The sequence below is a fragment of the Salvelinus sp. IW2-2015 genome, linkage group LG5 (genome assembly GCF_002910315.2).
Source record: "Salvelinus sp. IW2-2015 linkage group LG5, ASM291031v2, whole genome shotgun sequence".
In the NCBI taxonomy this organism is placed as follows: domain Eukaryota; kingdom Metazoa; phylum Chordata; class Actinopteri; order Salmoniformes; family Salmonidae; genus Salvelinus; species Salvelinus sp. IW2-2015.
Genome location: NC_036844.1, coordinates 25,792,988 through 25,812,273, shown reverse-complemented (window position 1 = coordinate 25,812,273; position 19,286 = coordinate 25,792,988). Strand labels below are relative to the sequence as shown.

At 39.3% G+C, this 19,286-nt stretch overlaps 1 protein-coding gene across 2 annotated transcripts; it reads right to left on the bottom strand.

Moving 5' to 3' along the window:
- Positions 1 to 553: 553 nt before the first annotated feature.
- Positions 554 to 17,030, bottom strand: LOC111964115 (prosaposin). Of its 2 annotated transcripts, XM_023987841.2 has the most exons (12): positions 16,930 to 17,030; positions 16,637 to 16,692; positions 10,749 to 10,823; positions 10,000 to 10,125; positions 9,784 to 9,903; positions 9,554 to 9,634; positions 5,933 to 6,116; positions 5,630 to 5,772; positions 5,457 to 5,537; positions 4,612 to 4,722; positions 4,329 to 4,399; positions 554 to 1,035 (listed from the first exon to the last, which is right to left on the bottom strand). In XM_023987841.2, exons 1-11 carry the CDS (start codon positions 16,982 to 16,984, stop codon positions 4,364 to 4,366), a joined length of 1,068 nt encoding a protein of 355 aa, XP_023843609.1. In that variant the 5' UTR covers positions 16,985 to 17,030; the 3' UTR covers positions 554 to 1,035; positions 4,329 to 4,363. The 2 variants fall into 2 exon arrangements, with proteins under 2 accessions (XP_023843609.1, XP_023843610.1); XM_023987842.2 differs by lacking the exon at positions 10,749 to 10,823.
- Positions 17,031 to 19,286: the final 2,256 nt, after the last annotated feature.

The following is a 19,286-nucleotide window of genomic DNA, read 5'->3' as shown; positions in this document are numbered from 1 at the left end:
GATAGGAGCAAAAGTCTGGCGGGTGTTGTACAGAGAAACCGGCCTCGTTTACAATGCTCTCTCTGTTGGGTATGTGCGGACTGCATCATTTGCATTCTCTACATTCTTTTAATATCTTTAACATTTTTGGTGGTGAGGCTCAGTCTGGTTACTGAAGGTGTAAAAGTGCCTTTTTTAATGTTTTTACCTCCCCACACACACCCTGCCTGCTCCTGCTACCATCTCCAACCCCTCACCTGTGATGCTCTCTTGATGCTTACAGACCCCTCCCCTTGGCTCAAATGTTCCATTTCCGAAAGACTTGAAATGCTCCATGTGAAACCTTTGAATAAAAGTCTACCCTGATGTTCTGTGCATAATTCCTTTTTGAATTTTTCTAAAATTCTCAATATGCAACTCTTGCAGCACTAACCTCCATGGGTACTGAAACAAATACATTAATTGGGAGAGGTAGATTATCATGTCCCTAATGAGGACACAATTTAATGTACACTGTTTGGAATTTCAATACAATTGCTCCTGTTTGTAGAAATTATTTCCATGAAAGGGTCAGTCAATGGGAAAARTTTTATTTATGATGTGATTTGATTTTGATAATGTCAGTAACCATAAAAGAAAGAGCATGAAGAACACAACTAATATTCATATGAGGATTGAGGTCACATGTAAAGCTAAAATCACAAGGTAATCTGACCATTTTCTTAGTACATTTAGCTTTGTAGACCACCTTTACTGCTAATGTAAGGTCTCTAAAAAGTTTCAATGTCTTTATCATGTTCTCTTAATCCCTAGCTCGCAGGAATGCATTGATTTATTCATACTGACTGTTGTGCTGCCTGCAAGTAAAAGTACAGAAGAGTTTTATAAAATCATATCCATTGGCAAAATATTCAGTGCAATGTTCATGTGTGAAAAGTGTTATCATATAGAAAAATATTGACACAGTAAATAGAATATTTGTAATTTGATGTTGAAAGCTTTGGGATCTTCCATTGTAGCGAAGGCCTCAGGCTCTCAAAGTCTTGGATTATCAATCTGAAAAGAGTGGGCACAACATTTATTTACAACCCGAGTCATTTGTGTGTGTGACAACCAGTTCATCTGAAACCTAAATAGCTTGCCTATCATAAGATTTATTCATATTTGTGTTACTATGGTCAGTTTAATAAATCATGTCTTTGTTTTTTATAACCCCCCCCCCCCTTCCTGACACATCCTAGTGTTTTGTAAGCCCAATCTGTGCATAAAAATGCAAAATGTTGTGTGATTAAATGTACCCTTGAAGAAAAAGGCCCTTTGTAATAAAGCATAGGCTACAGTTGAGTAGATTTCCACATTTATTTTTGCAGGGTCTGGAAAATGTGCCTTTTCATGCAATTYTACATAACATTAGCAGAATCTCTTTTAATGCCAAGCAAATTACTGTGAGAGTGGCTACTCTGACAGTKACAAACTTATCAATAAAAACAATCTGGCTTTGTGGCCAATGAAGCGACACACAGATTCAATGTAGCCTACAATATTAGGAGGAAATACACTGAGTATACAAAACATTACCAACACCTGCTCTTTCCATGACAGACTGACCAGGTTAAAWGTACAGTATATTATAGGCTACAGTTGGCTACTAAATAAGTGGCACACTGACTCACCCAATGATGAAGAAGAAGCCTAGTACTCACCGGTGATGGCCGATGCGCTGTTCGTGGCAATAGCATATCTCAAGATAAACTACTTTGAAAAACAGTGATACTGTTCCCTCAAACCAAAAAAATCTACATACAGATTATTCTTCTCTTTTCAGCAGTAGGCATTTGCTTTCCAAACTATGTTTTTCCTGTGATTGTATTTTTAAATTAGCAAAAGGCAAATTAACAGCCGTAAGAGGCTTCAAAACCCTTCTATGGAAAATGTGTCTATGGCCACAATGCAACAAACTGTTCTATATTTGGCGAGCATGCTGCCCAAATTGTAAGGCATACCTGTAACTGCCAAAATAAAGAAATGTGGCTACATTATGCTCTCTGGTGTATTTTGAACATTGAGAGCGGGCTCCTGTAAGCCCCTGCATTAAACCGGCCCTGTGTGTTAAAATGTGGGATTAAAATGGATTTAATTGTAATAATGAGAACTTGTTCTCAACTAGCCTACCTAGTTGAATAAAGGTGAAATAAAAAATAATAATATTTTGTCAGCGATTTACACAAACACATAACAAAAATATAAACGAGCTGAAATTGAAGATCCCAGAAACTTTCCATACGTATTAAAAGCATTTTTTTGCACACATTTGTTTCTATCCCTGTTAGTGAACATTTCTCCTTTGCCAAGATAATCCATCCACCTGACAGGTGTGGCATATCAAGAATCTGATTAAACAGCATGATCATTACACAGGTGCACCTTGTGCAGGGGACAATAAAAGGCCACTCTAAAATGTGCACAAACGCAGACCACGTGCATGGCGTTGTGGGCGAGCGGTTTGCTAATGTCAACGTTGTGAACAGAAAGCCCCATGGTGGCGGTGGGGTTATGGTATGGGCAGGCATAAACTATGGACAACAAACATAATTGCATTTTATCGATGGCGATTTAATACACAGAGACACTGTGACGAGATCCTGAGGCCCATTGTCGTGCCATTCATCCACCTCCATCACTTCATGTTTCAGCATGATAATGCACAGCTCCATTTCGCAAGAATCTGTACACATGTCCTAGAAGCTGAAAATGTCCTAGTTCTTCCACGTTACCCATTGAGCATGTTTTGGATGCTCTGGATCGACGTGTACTACAGCGTGTTCCAGTTCCTGCCAATGTCCAGCTTCTTCGCACAGCCATTGAAGAGGAGTGGGACAACATTCCACAGGTCACAATCAACAGCCTGATCAACTCTATGTGAAGGAGATGTGTCGCGCTGTATGAGGTAAATGGTGGTCACACCAGATACTGACTGGTTGTCTGATCCACGCCCGTAACTTTTAAGGTATCTGTGACCAACAGATGCATATCTGTATTCCCAGTCATGTGAAATTCATAGATTAGGGCCTAATTAATTAATTTAAATTGACTGATTTCCTTATATGCACTGTAACTCAGTAAAGTCTTAGAAATGGTTGCATGTTGCGTTGATATTTTTGTTCAGTGTATGTTGAATTTCATATTTGATTAGACATGTATTATTTGACCATGTTTCAATGTTGATGGTAAAATGGTATGTTTGAATGCCAAGAGTGTGCAAAGCTGTCATCAACGCAAAGGGTGGCTACTTTGAAGAATATAAAATATATTTGGATTTTTTTAAACACTTTTTGGGTTACTACATGATTCCATGTGTTATTTCAAAGTACAAAGTTGAAAATAGTAAAAATAAAGAAAAACCCTTGAATGAGTAGATGTGTCCTTTTGACTGGTACTGTATGTATACACTATCCAAGCAGAAGACACATCTCCTTYAAATGTTGATATGTGGTTGTGTTCACAATTCAATGTTCACAATTCAATATCCAGTTTGTCTCTCAGTTAATGAAAAGCACTAAATAAAATCCAACTTAAATGCACTTCAAATATAGTTTTATTTGATTTAGTCCTATTCTTCAACTTAGAATTTTGGTTGAGATGGAGACATAAATCCAACATATTACTAACTTGTAGATCAACCCACCGTCCTTCATAAAAAATAAATATCCAAAGGTAAAAGTGTATTATTAATATCACTAACTACTTCTAAACTTCCAAAGATCCATTCAACCATGAATGAATGATAATACTGTATGAAAAGATGATCTCTTCCTAAATATTTGTTCAAAAGATACATTTTGTGTATGGTTTCTTAGAAACAAGGGGTGGCTTAACTAACCCTTTCCCTCACTTTACCCCTCTCCCTTACTGGTTGATGACCCTTTTCAAATCCAATGTATTTCCATGTTGATTCTACGTCACAATATGTTGACAAATTACGTTGAAACAACAATATTAAACCAGTGTGTGTGTCCAGTGGGTTGTCATTCAAAAGTTGTGTCAACCCCTATTATATCATGTGATTTGTTAGGCCAATTTGTACTCCTGAACTAATGTAGGCTTGCCAAAACAAAGGGGATGAATACTTATGCAACAACTGTATTTTAGTTATTTAATTTGCATACATTTGTAAAGATGTACAGGATTTTTTTTCACTTTGACATTATGGAGTATTTTTTGTAGATCAATGGCAAAATATCATAGTTAAATCCATTTCAATCCCACTTTGTAAAGCACCAAATGTGAAAAAATCCAAGGCGGGTGAATACTTTTTATAGGCGCTGTATGTACATCAAGAGTCAACTTACCGTCCACTTTGAGAGTAGGTGCTGGGCAGAGGTTCTTACTTCCACGCAAACTTCTGGCAGATTGACATCATCTATATAAGACAAATTGCATGCAAAGATTTAAACACCTTTGTTCTGTTACGAAATGTGTACTATCCTTTTATGTATTTCCTATTGTGTAATTTCTTGTGTGATTGTGTGATGCAAGGCTCCCTTAGTCTTGAGACATTAGTCTCAATGGGACTCCCTGATAAAATAAAGGTAAAATAAAATAAAACTTTGTTGGTGCGTTCAGTGGCCTTACCCCGCATTCCAGGGCAGTCTTGAGGTCTCTGCAACTGTAGCTGGGGCCCAGAGTGCATGGGTCCCCTCCCTGTTCTCCTGCCTCTATCACTCCCCCACACAGGCCCACTCTCTGAGAAACAAACAAACTTAAAGTACATCCCCACCCCATAGAAATGTGAATTTAACCTCTAAGGGATCGGTGTCCCCCCGCGGGACGGTTGAGCTAACGTAGRCTAATGTAAGTAACAAAAGAAATTCCCAGGATATAGACATATCTGATATGGGCAGAAAACTTAAATTCCTGTTAATCTAACTGCACTGTCCAATTCACAATAGCTATTACAATGAAATAATACCATGCTATTGTTTGAGGAGAGTGCACAATTAGGAACTTGAAAATGTATTAATAAACCAATTAGGCCCATTTGGGCAGTCTTGATACAACATTTTGAACAGATATGCAATGGTTCATTGGATCAGTCTAAAACTTTGCACATACACTGCTGCCAACTAGTGGCCAAAATCTAAATAGCGCCTGGGCTGGAATAATACATTATTGCCTTTCTCTTGCATTTCAAAGATGGTACAAAAAAATACTAAAAAACGCATTTTTGTTCTTTGTATTATCTTTTACCAGATCTAATGTGTTATATTCTCCTACATTAATTTCACATTTCCACAAACTTCAAAGTCTTTCCTTTCAAATGGTATCAAGAATATGCATATCCTTGCTTCAGGTCCTGAGCTACAGACAGTTAGATCTGGGTATGTCATTTTAGGCAAAAATTGAAAAAAGGGTCAGATCCTTAGTGACTTTCATGTTATGTTACAGTGTGTAGTCGAGTGACTCTAAACATGACATACCTCACACACATCAAGGGCAGACTCTGGTTTACCCAGAACCCCCTTCAGCTGGTGGCCATGACGCTGGGTAAAGCCATCACACTGAAAAGAGAGAAATAAGACATGAGCCCAGGCTCATCTATAAGGCTCCTATGTGAGATGAGGGGAGATGTAGACCAGGGGGCAGGGCTGACCTTGGGCAGGGCCTTGGGGTGGAGCTGGCAGACAGAGGCCAGGAAGGAGGTGGTCTGGGGCTCTGAAGCATTGGAGCCCAGCTGTAGACGAGTCAGAACCGCCAGGGTCAGACAGGAGTCACAGTCAGACAGAGGAGCACTCTCTGAGAGGGAGAGAAAGAGGGAGAGGAGAGAGGGAAAGAAGAGAGACATTTCAAAACAGAGGATAATATAGAAGAGGAAATTATAGAGAGAAAAGTGATTATATGGTGGTGGTGCAAAGCAGGGCAGGAGGGATGAACGATGAAGTGGTCATGAACTCACCCAGGACAGGCGTATCCATGCCATGACAGGCTTCGACGAGGGTGCATATGACCTCAGGGGTGGCGTAGGTCAGGAGCATGTCCATCAGCATCTTACCATACTTCTCTATCAGGTTCTCACACTGCTTCCTGTAGGACATGGGTAGAATACCACACACCTTCCCCAGCAGATCAATCACAGCCATCTGGGACGGGAAACAGATACAGGGCATTGGGAAAAGGATTGTTTGTGTGTGCGTACATGCACACACATGTAGGGTGGCAGGTAGCCTAGCGGTTAAGAGTGTTAGGACAGTAACCAAAAAGTTGCTGGTTGAAATCCCCAAGCTSTCTAGATGAAAAATCTGTCAATGTRACCTTGAGCAAGGCACTTAACCCTAATTGCTCCTGCAAGTTGCTTTGGATACAAATGTCTGCTAAAATATAAATGTGTGCGTTAGCGCACAGAAAACTCTAATTGGTAAGTTTACACTGTGGGTGTACAATTGAATGATTTTTAAGTGTTTACATGAGAACCACCAGAATGTATTTTTCGAAAGACTTTTCAAAGTGTTGCCCTTTTAACAGTGTTACAATGTATATTTCCTAACACCAGCGATGTAGGTATTGAACGCTATATTGGGTGACGACAACACTTTTTAGTGTGTTCCAACTGATAGTTTCTAACACCAGTGGCATTAAAATGTTACACTAAGGTACAGTCCTATGGTGTTCACTGATACCGTGTATTTTGGAATTTGAATTTAACAGTTTACTAGCTTATAAACTGGCTACATCACATTATGCTGGCTTGCAAAATGATGTGTAAATCCTATTGAATTCCAGCCAGATTGAGGATATCCAACAATTTTTACTTTTAATCACCTGCAACCTGCATTTAGAATGACTGCCAAGGTAGAGCTCGAAAAAATGTAGACTACCTAAACTATCTAAACTGGAACAACCATCTCAGCAACGGGTGCAATCAATCCAACTACTAACAGATTGGATTAGTTTAGAAAAATGTCATGGTATTTACATTTGTGTAGCATAAAATCAATGTACATGCAAAAAAAAAAAATTATATATATATACCTGCAATTTTTACAACTAATTTTCAAATGACTAATTACAACACACAAAATCATACAGTCACCTTTCATCAAACTTAATCTAGAAATACATTTCACATTGCAATACATGTTCATATAAAAATAATTGCTTTTCACAATGCAATGCTCACATTACTTTTGATATGATTCTCTCCTCTTTTGTTAAAATACATTTTACTATAACTTAATCCGACTGCTCTGAATTGATGATCACTTAAACATTTGGTAAACCTATAGATTTGACAAAACTGTTTTGTCTACTACAGATTGAGAACTCCATAATTAAAATATACGTCTGTAAAGTAGAAACATAAAAAGTATGATTTACTGTATACTCAAATGTACTACTATGATGATAATGATGATTTTACTTCACAGTACATAAAAAAAATCTGACATTGACAAGATCAGATATGTACTGTACGTAACAAATCAAAGTTTATTGGTCGCATCCACAGATTAGCAGATGTTACAGCAGGTGTAGTGAAATGCTTGTATTTGTAACTCTAACAGTGCAGTAATACAATATCAATACAATACCAATATGCAATATGCAAATTCCAGAAAGTCCAAAACAAGAAAGAAATGCATCCTCCAGTACTGTAATATATGTCATTTACGTAGCAGACACTTTAATCCAAAGTGACAATAGTCTACACATTTTGGTATGTGACCCCAGTGGGAATCAAACCCACAACTCTGGTGTTGCTAGTGCTGTGTTCTAATGAACTAAGCCACGTACAGGACCAACACAATACATGATTACAATACAGGTGGAAGATGTATGATTGCCATCCCATAAGCGTACCACCCTCCTTCAGGCCATGGATGAGGCATGCAATGATTTCACACCAGACCTAAATCCGACTTTGATTTGCAATGCTAAAAGGTTATTCCCCAGGTGCATGAACAATAAGGATATTTACTTTGATTTCGATGAGAACCTATGTCCAAATGCTCAAGACAGGCTTGATGCAATTTAGTGCCTGCTAAACAATGTTTCTTTCATTTGATCACACCTTTGATCACACATGGGATAGTGTACCTAATATGAAAACAGTATAATGTACTGTAATTTACAAGTGTTACCAGTGTGGAGTTTTGTACTAAGAGTTTTGAAAATTCACCACAATTTCACCATAATACGGTAAAAAACTGTATTACATTTTTTTTTATCACTTTGGTACAATTTTCACAAGTATGTGTTACATTTTCACAATACTAAACACAAAAATCATCAAAATGACTATCACAAAGTCACTTGTTCATTGCACCAAATCACTCTTTCAATTTGGATGCATAATCAACCTAAGTATCTGCTTTTCAAAATGCAACATTCACTTGACTTTTGATTAGATTTTCTTATTTGTTGTTAACAATACAAATAATCAGACAATCACTTAATCAAACTGTTCAAAACTGGTAAGTACTGAACCAAAATTATGTAGTGCTTGTAGTTAGCATATACAGTATAGTTTGATAACTGCTGAACACTGTAAATGTATATATGTTTGCCTCATAAACGTATCAATCTGACATCAATTTATGATGGAAGGTAAACCAAATCATATACTGTATGTATGTGCCATTGTGCTTCAATAGGAAGTGGAAAGAGTCACTCTATGTGCTACCATTTGGAACGATAGTACAATGATCTGATGAAAGACCTGCGTTATATATAACAATATAGTCCACTCATTATCTGAATTTCATTGATACACTGTAAGCTGATGAATTTCAAGCAGATAGACAGGCGATACTGTATCATTTGACAAGTCCCGTAGAAAAGGTGATCTTGGAAAATGTAGCATGGGGCAGAAATAACATACAACACCGTGCTACGTTTTTACAGTAGCCAACTCCTTTACAATACCCCAATTTCTGATGATTTGTCCTACCTATTTACTGTATAAGAATAATAAAATGTAAAACTGACAGACATATTTCTCAACATGCTCACAATCTGCCATTGGATACAAATTATATATTTTTTTGCAAGTTACAGTCAAATACTGTATGGAAAATGATATTTACCATCTACTATTCTTTCTATTAAGCACTTCAAAAAGAACAGTTTTGAAATGCGTGTCTTGTATTTTTTGGTATTGGACTAAATGGTAGTTAAAATGACTAAATGGTGAGCCTGTCATTACCTGATATATTGGTGATTAAATTGAATGTTCTCATGGTATTTCATTAATTTTGCATGAATGACTCAGGGGTGAACCCTAACCCTAACCCTAACCTCTATGAATACACAGTCAAATGTTCTGAACATAAGATAGGGGCATTACAAGTGTTATCAGTTTAGAGTTTTGTTCTAAGAGTTTTGAAAATATACAACTTACATCTGAAAAATGTGCCAAAGTGATTGAAAAAAGAAAGAACACTAACACAGGCAACACCTCGATTGAATAACAGTATTATAAAGATATGAACAACAGCTGGGGTGTGTGTGTTCCTGTGTGCATGCCTTGGCTGAATCTAGTTGATGATCCCTGCACTAATTATATTTCTATGGCATGCCTTACCTCAGTCCTTATTTTCGGCAGCATACTCTCCAGTGACTTGATAAGATAAATGCAGAAGGTACATTCTGGCGAGAACTGCACCTGGTAGACAAAACAGAAAGAAAACAGAGGGAGAAAGAGAACAAGATAAAGACAGACAAACAGTCAGGTACAGACAAACAAAAACAGTCAGCGGGACACAGAGTAGAGGTCAGAGAGAGAGTGCATTAGTCCTGTTCTTTTTGTCTCACCTTTGTCATTRTCATGGCTGACTTCAGACCCTCTTGAATGTGATCGGTCAGCAGGCTCTGCTGCTGGCTGTCTGACTGGGAGCCACAAAGTCCCAACACGGTACACACCTCAGTGGGTTTCTGTGGGAGAGGAGAGAGGCTCAATTCAGGCTCATTCAGTCAGAATGATATAAAAAATTACAAACCAGGATCTCTCAACCTCCCACCAGCACTTACGAAGAAGCTGGTCAAGAAGGTGATGACCAGGGGGAGGTTCTTATCCACTTGCTCCCGGCACAGTTTGGGGGACGCAGGGCCTGGCATGAGGTCACATAGTTTCTCCAATTCGCCCCTGATCTCAGTCTGGGGATGGAGGAGTGGGAGGCATCAGTTGAAATCATTTTGAGGCACATTAAGTAAATGATGTGTTTTACAATCATTAAGACATTAGAATATGTATTAAAAGCTACAGTAAAGTACATTTATTTTTGCATACCACTGGTTTGTTGGGCCACTGATTGTGTTTAAGAAGAATTAACTATTCCGGGGTGAGATTACACAGACCGAAGTGCCTGACCAGCCTCAGAGGAAAGGGGAACTTAGAAGTCAGAAATACACTGTGAACTGCTTTTATAGTTACTTTTACATAGAAAAGAGGAAGTGGCTTTCTAACTCTCCAAAACAGCATCGCAGAACAGAAACACAAACTGTACCACTTGTGTTGAGTGAGGGTTTGTGGGAAAAAACAGGTGAAAACCATTTCAGGAACTGAAAGTGTCTGTTGTTTTTCATTGTTTGCGGAAAAGAAACCTGAATGCTCTATCTGCAGCCATAAATAGGAAGAAAAACTGACCCAGGTGAATGAGCATCATTTGCACATACAAGTAGTACTGATGTGATGGTTATATGTTTCTGGGTGTTATTATGAATGATTCAAATGTATGGTATGTATGGTTCAGGGGTGCATGTTCTGTCGATGCATTCACCTGTATGTCCGGGTTGGAGATAAGGTCTTTAAGGAGTTCAATTATTTGGGTACAGTCCTGGCAGCTGTCCCCTTTCTGAGAGGAGGAGAGGAAAAGAGAAGAATGCCAACTCAAAGCTGTGGCGGGATACTGAGGCAAAAACATCCATTTATTCTACTTAGTATATAAGTGGAAGTTGACATTATTCCTGAAGGTACTCCCTGAAAAGCAGTGCTAGATTTCTATGAAATGTTATTTTGTGTTGCAAAACATGTCTCCTCTCTTTTATACCTGCTTCTATAGTCTATAGACTGAAAATCTGTTTTAAAGAAAAAATTGGCTCGGTTCTTATTAAGACACTAAATATTATGACCCCATCACTGAAAGATAACATTCTCAAGAACATGTACAGTGGGGCAAAAAAGTATTTAGTCAGCCACCAATTGTGCAAGTTCTCCCACTTAAAAAGATGAGAGGCCTGTATTTTTCATCATGGGTGCACTTCAACTATGACAGACAAAATGAGAAGAAAAAAATCCAGAAAATCACATTGTAGGATTTTAAATGAATTTATTTGCAAATTATGGTGGAAAATAAGTATTTGGTCAATAACAAAAGTTTCTCAATACTTTGTTATATACCCTTTGTTGGCCATGACAGAGGTCAAACGTTTTCTGTAAGTCTTCACAAGGTTTTCACACACTGTTGCTGGTATTTTGGCCCATTCCTCCATGCAGATCTCCTCTAGAGCAGTGATGTTTTGGGGCTGTTGCTGGGCAACACGGACTTTCAACTCCCTCCAAAGATTTATGGGGTTGAGATCTGGAGCCTGGCTAGGCCACTCCAGACCCAGCCACGTTTCATCTTCAATACCCTTGCTGATGGAAGGAGGTTTTCATTCAAAATCCCACGATACATGGCCCCATTCATTCTTTCCTTTACACGGATCAGTCGTCCTGGTCCCTTTGCAGAAAAACAGCCCCCAAAGCATGATGTTTCCACCCCCATGCTTCACAGTAGGTATGGTGTTCTTTGGATGCAACTCAGCATTCTTTGTCCTCCAAACACGACGAGTTGAGTTTTTACCAAAAAGTTMTATTTTGGTTTCATCTGACCATATGACATTCTCCCAATCTTCTTCTGGATCATCCAAATGCTCTCTAGCGAACTTCAGATGGGCCTGGACATGTACTGGCTTAAGCAGGGGGACACGTCTGGCACTGCAGGATTTGAGTCCCTGGCGGCGTAGTGTGTTACTGATGGTAGGCTTTGTTACTTTGGTCCCAGCTCTCTGCAGGTCATTCACTAGGTCCCCCCTGTGGGCTTCTGGATTTTTGCTCACCGTTCTTGTGATCATTTTGACACTACGGGGTGAGATCTTGCGTGGAGCCCCAGATCGAGGGAGATTATCAGTAGTCTTGTATGTCTTCCATTTCCTAATAATTGCTCCCACAGTTGATTTCTTCAAACCAAGCTGCTTACCTATTGCAGATTCAGTCTTCCCAGCCTGGTGCAGGTCTACAATTTTGTTCTGGTGTCCTTTGACAGCTCTTTGGTCTTGGCCATAGTGGAGTTTGGAGTGTGACTGTTTGAGGTTGTGGACAGGTGTCTTTTATACTGATAACAAGTTCAAACAGGTGCCATTAATACAGGTAACGAGTGGAGGACAGAGGAGCCTCTTAAAGAAGAAGTTACAGGTCTGTGAGAGCCAGAAATCTTGCTTGTTTGTAGGTGACCAAATACTTATTTTCCACCATAATTTGCAAATAAATTCATAAAAAATCCTACAATGTGATTTTCTGGATTTTTTTTCTCATTTTGTCTGTCATAGTTGAAGTGTACCTGTCAAGTTGACCTCTTTCTCGTGCAATTCCCCACTTGAAAAGGACAGTCCCTCCACATGAAGATTTTAACTGGATTTCACTCAATAAACACGCCATGGAATCAGTTGTTTGTCTTTTATTTACCATTCTTTGGTTGGCAGTAAACAGGTGAAAAACCTCAAAAAAGAGATGACAAATACTATTTGAGTTGACAGCCCAATGAAATACAAACTTATCCACATTCACCCCAGAAAACACATTTCTGCTACCATAAAACACAAGGTTTCCACTTTTAAGCAAATGTTTCCCAAAATAGAAACCCACCATTTTTAATCAAATGAGCAGAATCTGTATATTTATCTAAATTTGCATTTTAGCCAAATACATTCAAAATATTTTTAGTAGTAAAAAATTACATTTATTTTCTAATCAGTAGTTTTAAACAGACAAATCTTTCATTTTTTAGGCAAAGATTTTAGACTATACATTTGTTACTGAATTAAGAACTTGGTTTACTAAGATTTCTACAAAGTTTAAATTACTTTTAACCATTTCAAACAAGTTCTTTGTCAACAATGAATTTGGCTCTTCTTACTTTTCCTTTATACCCCACAAACAACATTTGAAGTTATAAATACCACTGCAAAAGTCCTATCAAAGTTAAGAGTTAAGAGTCTGTGTTTTCCAGAGTATCATAGCAGTGCACTGCTTAAGTCAGTATAGTCAAGCATGGCCAATATGGGGCTTACCGGCTGTCTTTCACAGTTTTGTGGAGGGCTTGGACTTGCACAGTCACCTTGATCACAAAAGATGAAGTTTCCTTGGTCTTTGTGGGTTTATAAAATGCTCCTTTCACTGCGGTCTAAAGACAACAGCAGAGCCAGGTGCTGGCACACCCTGATTGCCTGGAAGATTTGTTCCACCTGGTTCACCACTGATTGAAGGAGGAGGAGTTTCACCACTGAGGAGCTCCCAGGCAGTTTGTCAGCACAGTACCTATGATGAAAATTACAGGCCTCTCTCATCTTTTTAAGTGTGAGAACTTGCACAATTGGTGGCTGACTAAATACTTTTTTGCCCCACTGTATGTGTCTTCTGTTTCCCTATACAATGCCCACAAGCTTCATTAGAACAGAGTCAGCGGAGGTTCCTCATAGGAGGAAGGGGAGGACCATCCTCCTCAGTGAATTTCATACAAATACAAATAATGAAGCATTTAAAAAGTTATCCTTTTTAGATAAAACGATTCTAAATATATTCACGTCAGCAAATAATTGATTAAAACACAATGTTTTGTAATGAAGGTCTACAGTAGCCACAGCAGCACTCTATAGGGTAGCACCATGGTGTAGCCAGAGGACAGCTGGCTTCTGTCCTCCTCTGGGTTCATTGACTTTAATAAAAAACCTAGGAGGCTCTTGGTTCTCACCCCCTTCCACAGACGTACACAGTAATTATGACAACTTCCGGAGGACGTCCTGGAGTGGTGTAAAGCTCACCGCCATTGGACTCTGGAGCAGTGGAAACTCGTTCTCTGGAGTGATGAATCACACTTCACCATCTGGCAGTCCAACGGACAAATCTGGGTTTGGTGAATGCCAAGAGAACGCTACCTGCCCCAATGCATAGTGCCAACTGTAAAGTTAGGTGGAGGAGGAGTAATTGTCTGGGGCTGTTTTTTAAGGTTTGGTCTAAGCCCCTTAGTTCCAGGGAAGGGAAATCTTAACGCTACAGCAAACAATGACATTCTAGACGATTCTGTGCTACCAACTTTGTGGCAACAGTTTGGGGAAGGCCCTTTCCTGTTTCAGCATGACATTGTCCACAAGCACAAAGCGAGGTCCATACAGAAATGGTTTGTAGAGATCGGTGTGGAAGAACTTGACTGCACAGATTCCAACCTCATTGCCCGACCTCACTAATGTTCTGTGGCTGAATGGAAGCAAGTCCCTGCAGCAATTTTCCAACATCTCATGGAAAGCCTTCGCAGAAGTGTGGAGGCTGTTATAGCAGCAAAGGGGGACCAACTTCATATTAATGCCCATGATTTTGGAAAGAGATGCTTGACGAGCAGGTGTCCACATACCTTTGGTCATGTTGTGTATGTTGACTATGAGGTGACAATGATGGTTAACAGTCATGATATGAAGGTTTGACTTGGGAAGGTTTTTTTTCCTGGTCACAGATAGCTGATGTGTTGTGCACTGAAGTCTACAAGCGAAGGAAAAAAGTGAGAGGAGGAGAGCGCGTAGAGAGTTGCGAGAAGGAATTATATATACAAGGAGCAAAGTGATCATGCTGTTTTAATATGGTTGCTATGAAAGTCAACTGTGAATGCGTGTGATCAGGTGTGTATTCATTCCACCAATTCTGTTGAAAACGTTTCTTAAATGGAAGCAAACGAAACGGGGATAAACGGGGATAAATTTACCTGAATTATTCCAATAGAAACTCTCATTTGCAACTGTTGGACTAATGATTACATCCTAGATCAGCTAGATGCAAGCAAGAGTGTGCAAAACGGTATTGAATGTTTCTGTCACCTTAATTCTGTCACCTTGATTACTCAGTAATCTCGACCTGTGCAACTACATTATAAACTTGCATTCATAGGCTAGGTTGTAGCAACCTCATGATGGGAACAGGGACATTTTGAGTATCATGTAGTAGCATAAACCTACCGATGTTACACTGAGCTGGGTGAGTGGAATATGAATGACAGTCATCCAATATGCTGTGATAGAAATAAGGCCATGCTCATAAAACATACAATTATCCTCCCTCATTTTAAACGGCACCTACCCCCACTGAACAGAGAAGACAAGACCAGGCACTAAATCAGACTGGGAGAAAAGTTTCCATCTACTGTTTTTATGCAAGTAAAGTCATACTGTATGAGAAAAAAATCAAGATAGCTGTGATGGAAATAGGACGTTTCGGTACAATTTTATAAATGCCAACAGATCATTTGTTAGTTGACATGGTGGGATTTTTTCTGTCGGTAAAATGAATTATTCAAGAAAAGGCGTTGGAAACGAGTTTATGTGCAAATATTGATATAATAACCATCATATCGAAGTAAACTTGGAATCACGCGATGACATGTTGTGTGGTCCTCCCACTACTAGGCCTACTCGGAAAACCATGCAGTCTTTAAACTACATAGTGTAACGACCCTGGGTTTATAAACGCGGAAATCGACTCTGGCGCACGAGCATGCTTTTGCGGTACAGTCGATAGCGCGCCGGACCTCGGGCTAGAAGGTCGAGGGTTTGAGACCTGAGATTAGGGTGGTGAAAGTGCACGGCGGTGAGTTTAATGCTCCTTTCCAATAAATATTTAGGGTCTTAATTTGGTGACATAATGATCGATGCTTGACTGCCGTTTGACAAATACAAATATTCTGGCTGTTATCCATAATAATCTCATAATGTGACTAGCCTACCCGCACAGTCTACCCGCTCTGTATTTGCGTGTTGTTGGCTAGAGCGCACGTGCCAAGCACAGAGTAGGCACATTTGCTATTCTACGCAATAATCTTTGTGACAAAAATCAGTAGAGTTGAACATGCGATTGAAACACACTGAAATCTAGATTTGTATTCGATACATGAAAACTTGAGCGAAAAAACATACTTCATTCAACTTGAAATACTGTCAAAAGTATTGTCAGACTGATTTGTAGTAGACTGCCATAGCCACAATTAAAATATTAAATAAACATTGGCCGTTGATTACATCACCTTTGGTGAGAACACAAAAAATGTATTCATTAATCAAAATGGGATCATGGGCCAAAAAAGTTTGGGAACCCCTGGGAACTAATCTGATTGATAATACTATTGATAATTATACTTTATTTGATTCATATACTGTAGTAATGATATTGATTATGGAGCACATTATCTGGTCATTTTCTCTTAGTAAAACACAATAATATTTCTATATTTTTTCTCTATATTTTTTTGCTTTTTGAATCCTGCCAGGGGGTTGTTAGTATGCAGCACAATGTTGCATACACTGGTAGTCCTATATTTTGTGGGTTAAAGGGGGGAATCATTGTTTTCAAAATAAAAATAGTTCTTACTTTCAGCTTGTCCCAGGCGTGTTGTGTTCCCTCCCCACCGACAACCCTTGCCAAAGCTGTGGAAAGATACAAATATGAAGAAAAATAAAATCTGTTATATAAATGTGTCTCCATAAACACTTTTTTCCATTTGTGGTTCTAAATGTCTCATGAACAAGATTATATATTTTAATTACATGTTTAATTAAAACATGAATGTATATGTCAATAATGTACATTGAATTAAATATACTATAACATCATATTAATATGTTATAGTATTAACCGAAACTGTGTGCAATTGTATAGCATACCTGTGGTCTGGTAAGAAATTAAGACAACGAGTGCAAGCTTGAAAGAGGCCATCATAAGTCAGTCTCTTTCAAAGACTACTTGGAAAATGAATAACCGCTCAATGTAGGACTGGGGTATAGACAGGGGCCAGCTGCCACAGAAAGCCCTGCCAATCAGAGCTTGACAGAAAACCACAGGTTGAAGTGTGATAAGCTATTTGTATTCTCTTTGGTATTGCGGAACTGAGTTGTACAAAAGTAATGAGGGTCCCAATTCAATATAAGCTGTAACTTTTGTTTCAGTATCTGGATGCTATAACAAAACCCACGTTTTATTTATGTATTTAATTTCACCATTATTTAACCAGGTAGGCTAGTTGAGAACAAGTTCTCATTTACAACTGCGACCTGGCCAAGATAAAGCAAAGCAGTGCGACACAAACAACAACACAGAGTTACACATGGAATAAACAAACATACAGTCAATAATACAATAGAGAAAGTCTATTTACAGTGTGGGCAAATGAGGTAGGATAAGGGGGGTGGGGCAATAAATAGGCCATAGTGGCGAAATTAATACAGTCTGGCAAATTAAAAGTTTGGGGTGATTGATGTGCAGAAGATGAGTGCAAGTAGCGGTACTGTGGTGCAAAGGAGCAAAATAAATAAAATAAATAACAATATGGTGAGGTAGTTGGATGGGCTATTTACAGATTGGCTATGTACAGGTGCAGTGATCTGTGAGCTGCTCTGACTGCTGGTGCTTAAAGCTAGTGAGGGAGATATGAGTCTCCAGCTTCAGTGATTTTTGCAGTTCGTTCCAGCCATTGGCAGCAGAGAACTGGAAGGAAAGGCGGCCAAACAGGGAATTGGCTTTGGGGGTGACCAGTGAAATATACCTGCTGGAGCGCGTGCTACGGGTGGGTGCTGCTATGGTGACCAGTGAGCTGAGATAAGGCGGGGCTTTACCTAGCAAAGACTTATAGATGACCTGGAGCCAGTGGGTTTGGTGATGAATATGAAGCGAGGGCCAGCCAACGAGAGCATACAAGTCGCAGTGGTGGTGCCACGACTTCCACCGAAGGTGGCTCCTCTCCCTGTTCGGGCGGTGCTCGGCGGTCGTCGTCTCCGGCCTACTAGATGCCACCGATCCATTTTTCCTTTTYGTTTGTGTCTGTCTGTCTTGTGTCCTATTAGTTGATTTTGGTGGGTTTATTAACAGGTGGGTAGTATATGGGGCTTTGGTGACAAAACAGATGGCACTGTGATAGACTGCATCCAATTTGCTGAGTAGAGTGTTGGAGGCTATTTTGTAATAGCCTCCATAAACTGCATGCTTTCCCGACGATTAGTAGTGGGAGGACCACACATCACGTGACTCCAAATTTACTTGATATGTGTAACGGCTGATTTCCTCCTCTTCCTCTGAAGAGGAGGTGTAGCAGGGATCGGACCAAAATGCAGAGTGGTAAGTGTCCATGTTTTATTATAGAAAACTGAACACTACACAAAACAACAAAGAGAATTTAACCGAAAAACAGTCCCGTGCGGCACAAACACTGACACGGAAGACAAACACCCACAACAAACCAACAGTGAAAACAGGCAACCTAAATATGGTTCCCAATCAGAGACAATGCAAAACACCTGCCTCTGATTGAGAACCATATCAGGCCAATTGACAACCCTAAACATAGAAACACATAACATAGACTGCCCACCCCAACTCACGCCCTGACCATACTAGCTAAAGACAAAACAAAGGAAAATAAAGGTCAGAACGTGACAATATGATGGTAATATTTGCACATAAAAGGGTTTCCACTGACATTTCGCACATAATTCATTTACCAACACAAAAAGATCTCACCTTGTCTAGGTATTTTGTTTTGTGGACATTTGGAAAGTTGACATTTCTCATCCAACATGTACTTTATTGCATAAAAAGGTTGGCTGGAAACATGGTTTGAATCATGGAAAGAGCAGGTGTGCCTAATGTTTTGTACACTCAGTGTATATACTGTGTTATAAACCGGGTGGTTCAAGCGCTGAATAATTGGATGAAAGCCGTGGTATAGCCTGTACTGTATACTTTGTGTATGACAAAACATTTATTTTTACTGTTCTTGTGTTTGCAAGAAAGGCATTTCCCTGCACTTGTGCATGTGACATTAAAATGTGAAACTTCTAATTACGTTGGTAACCAGTTTATAATAGCAATAAGGAACCTCAGGGGTTTGTGGTATATGGCCAATATACCACGGCTAAGGGATGTATCCAGACACTCCTCATTACGTCAAGCGTAAGAATAGCCCTTAGCCCTGGTATATTGGCCATATACTACACCTTATCGGGTCTTATTGCTTAATTCTAGTCAA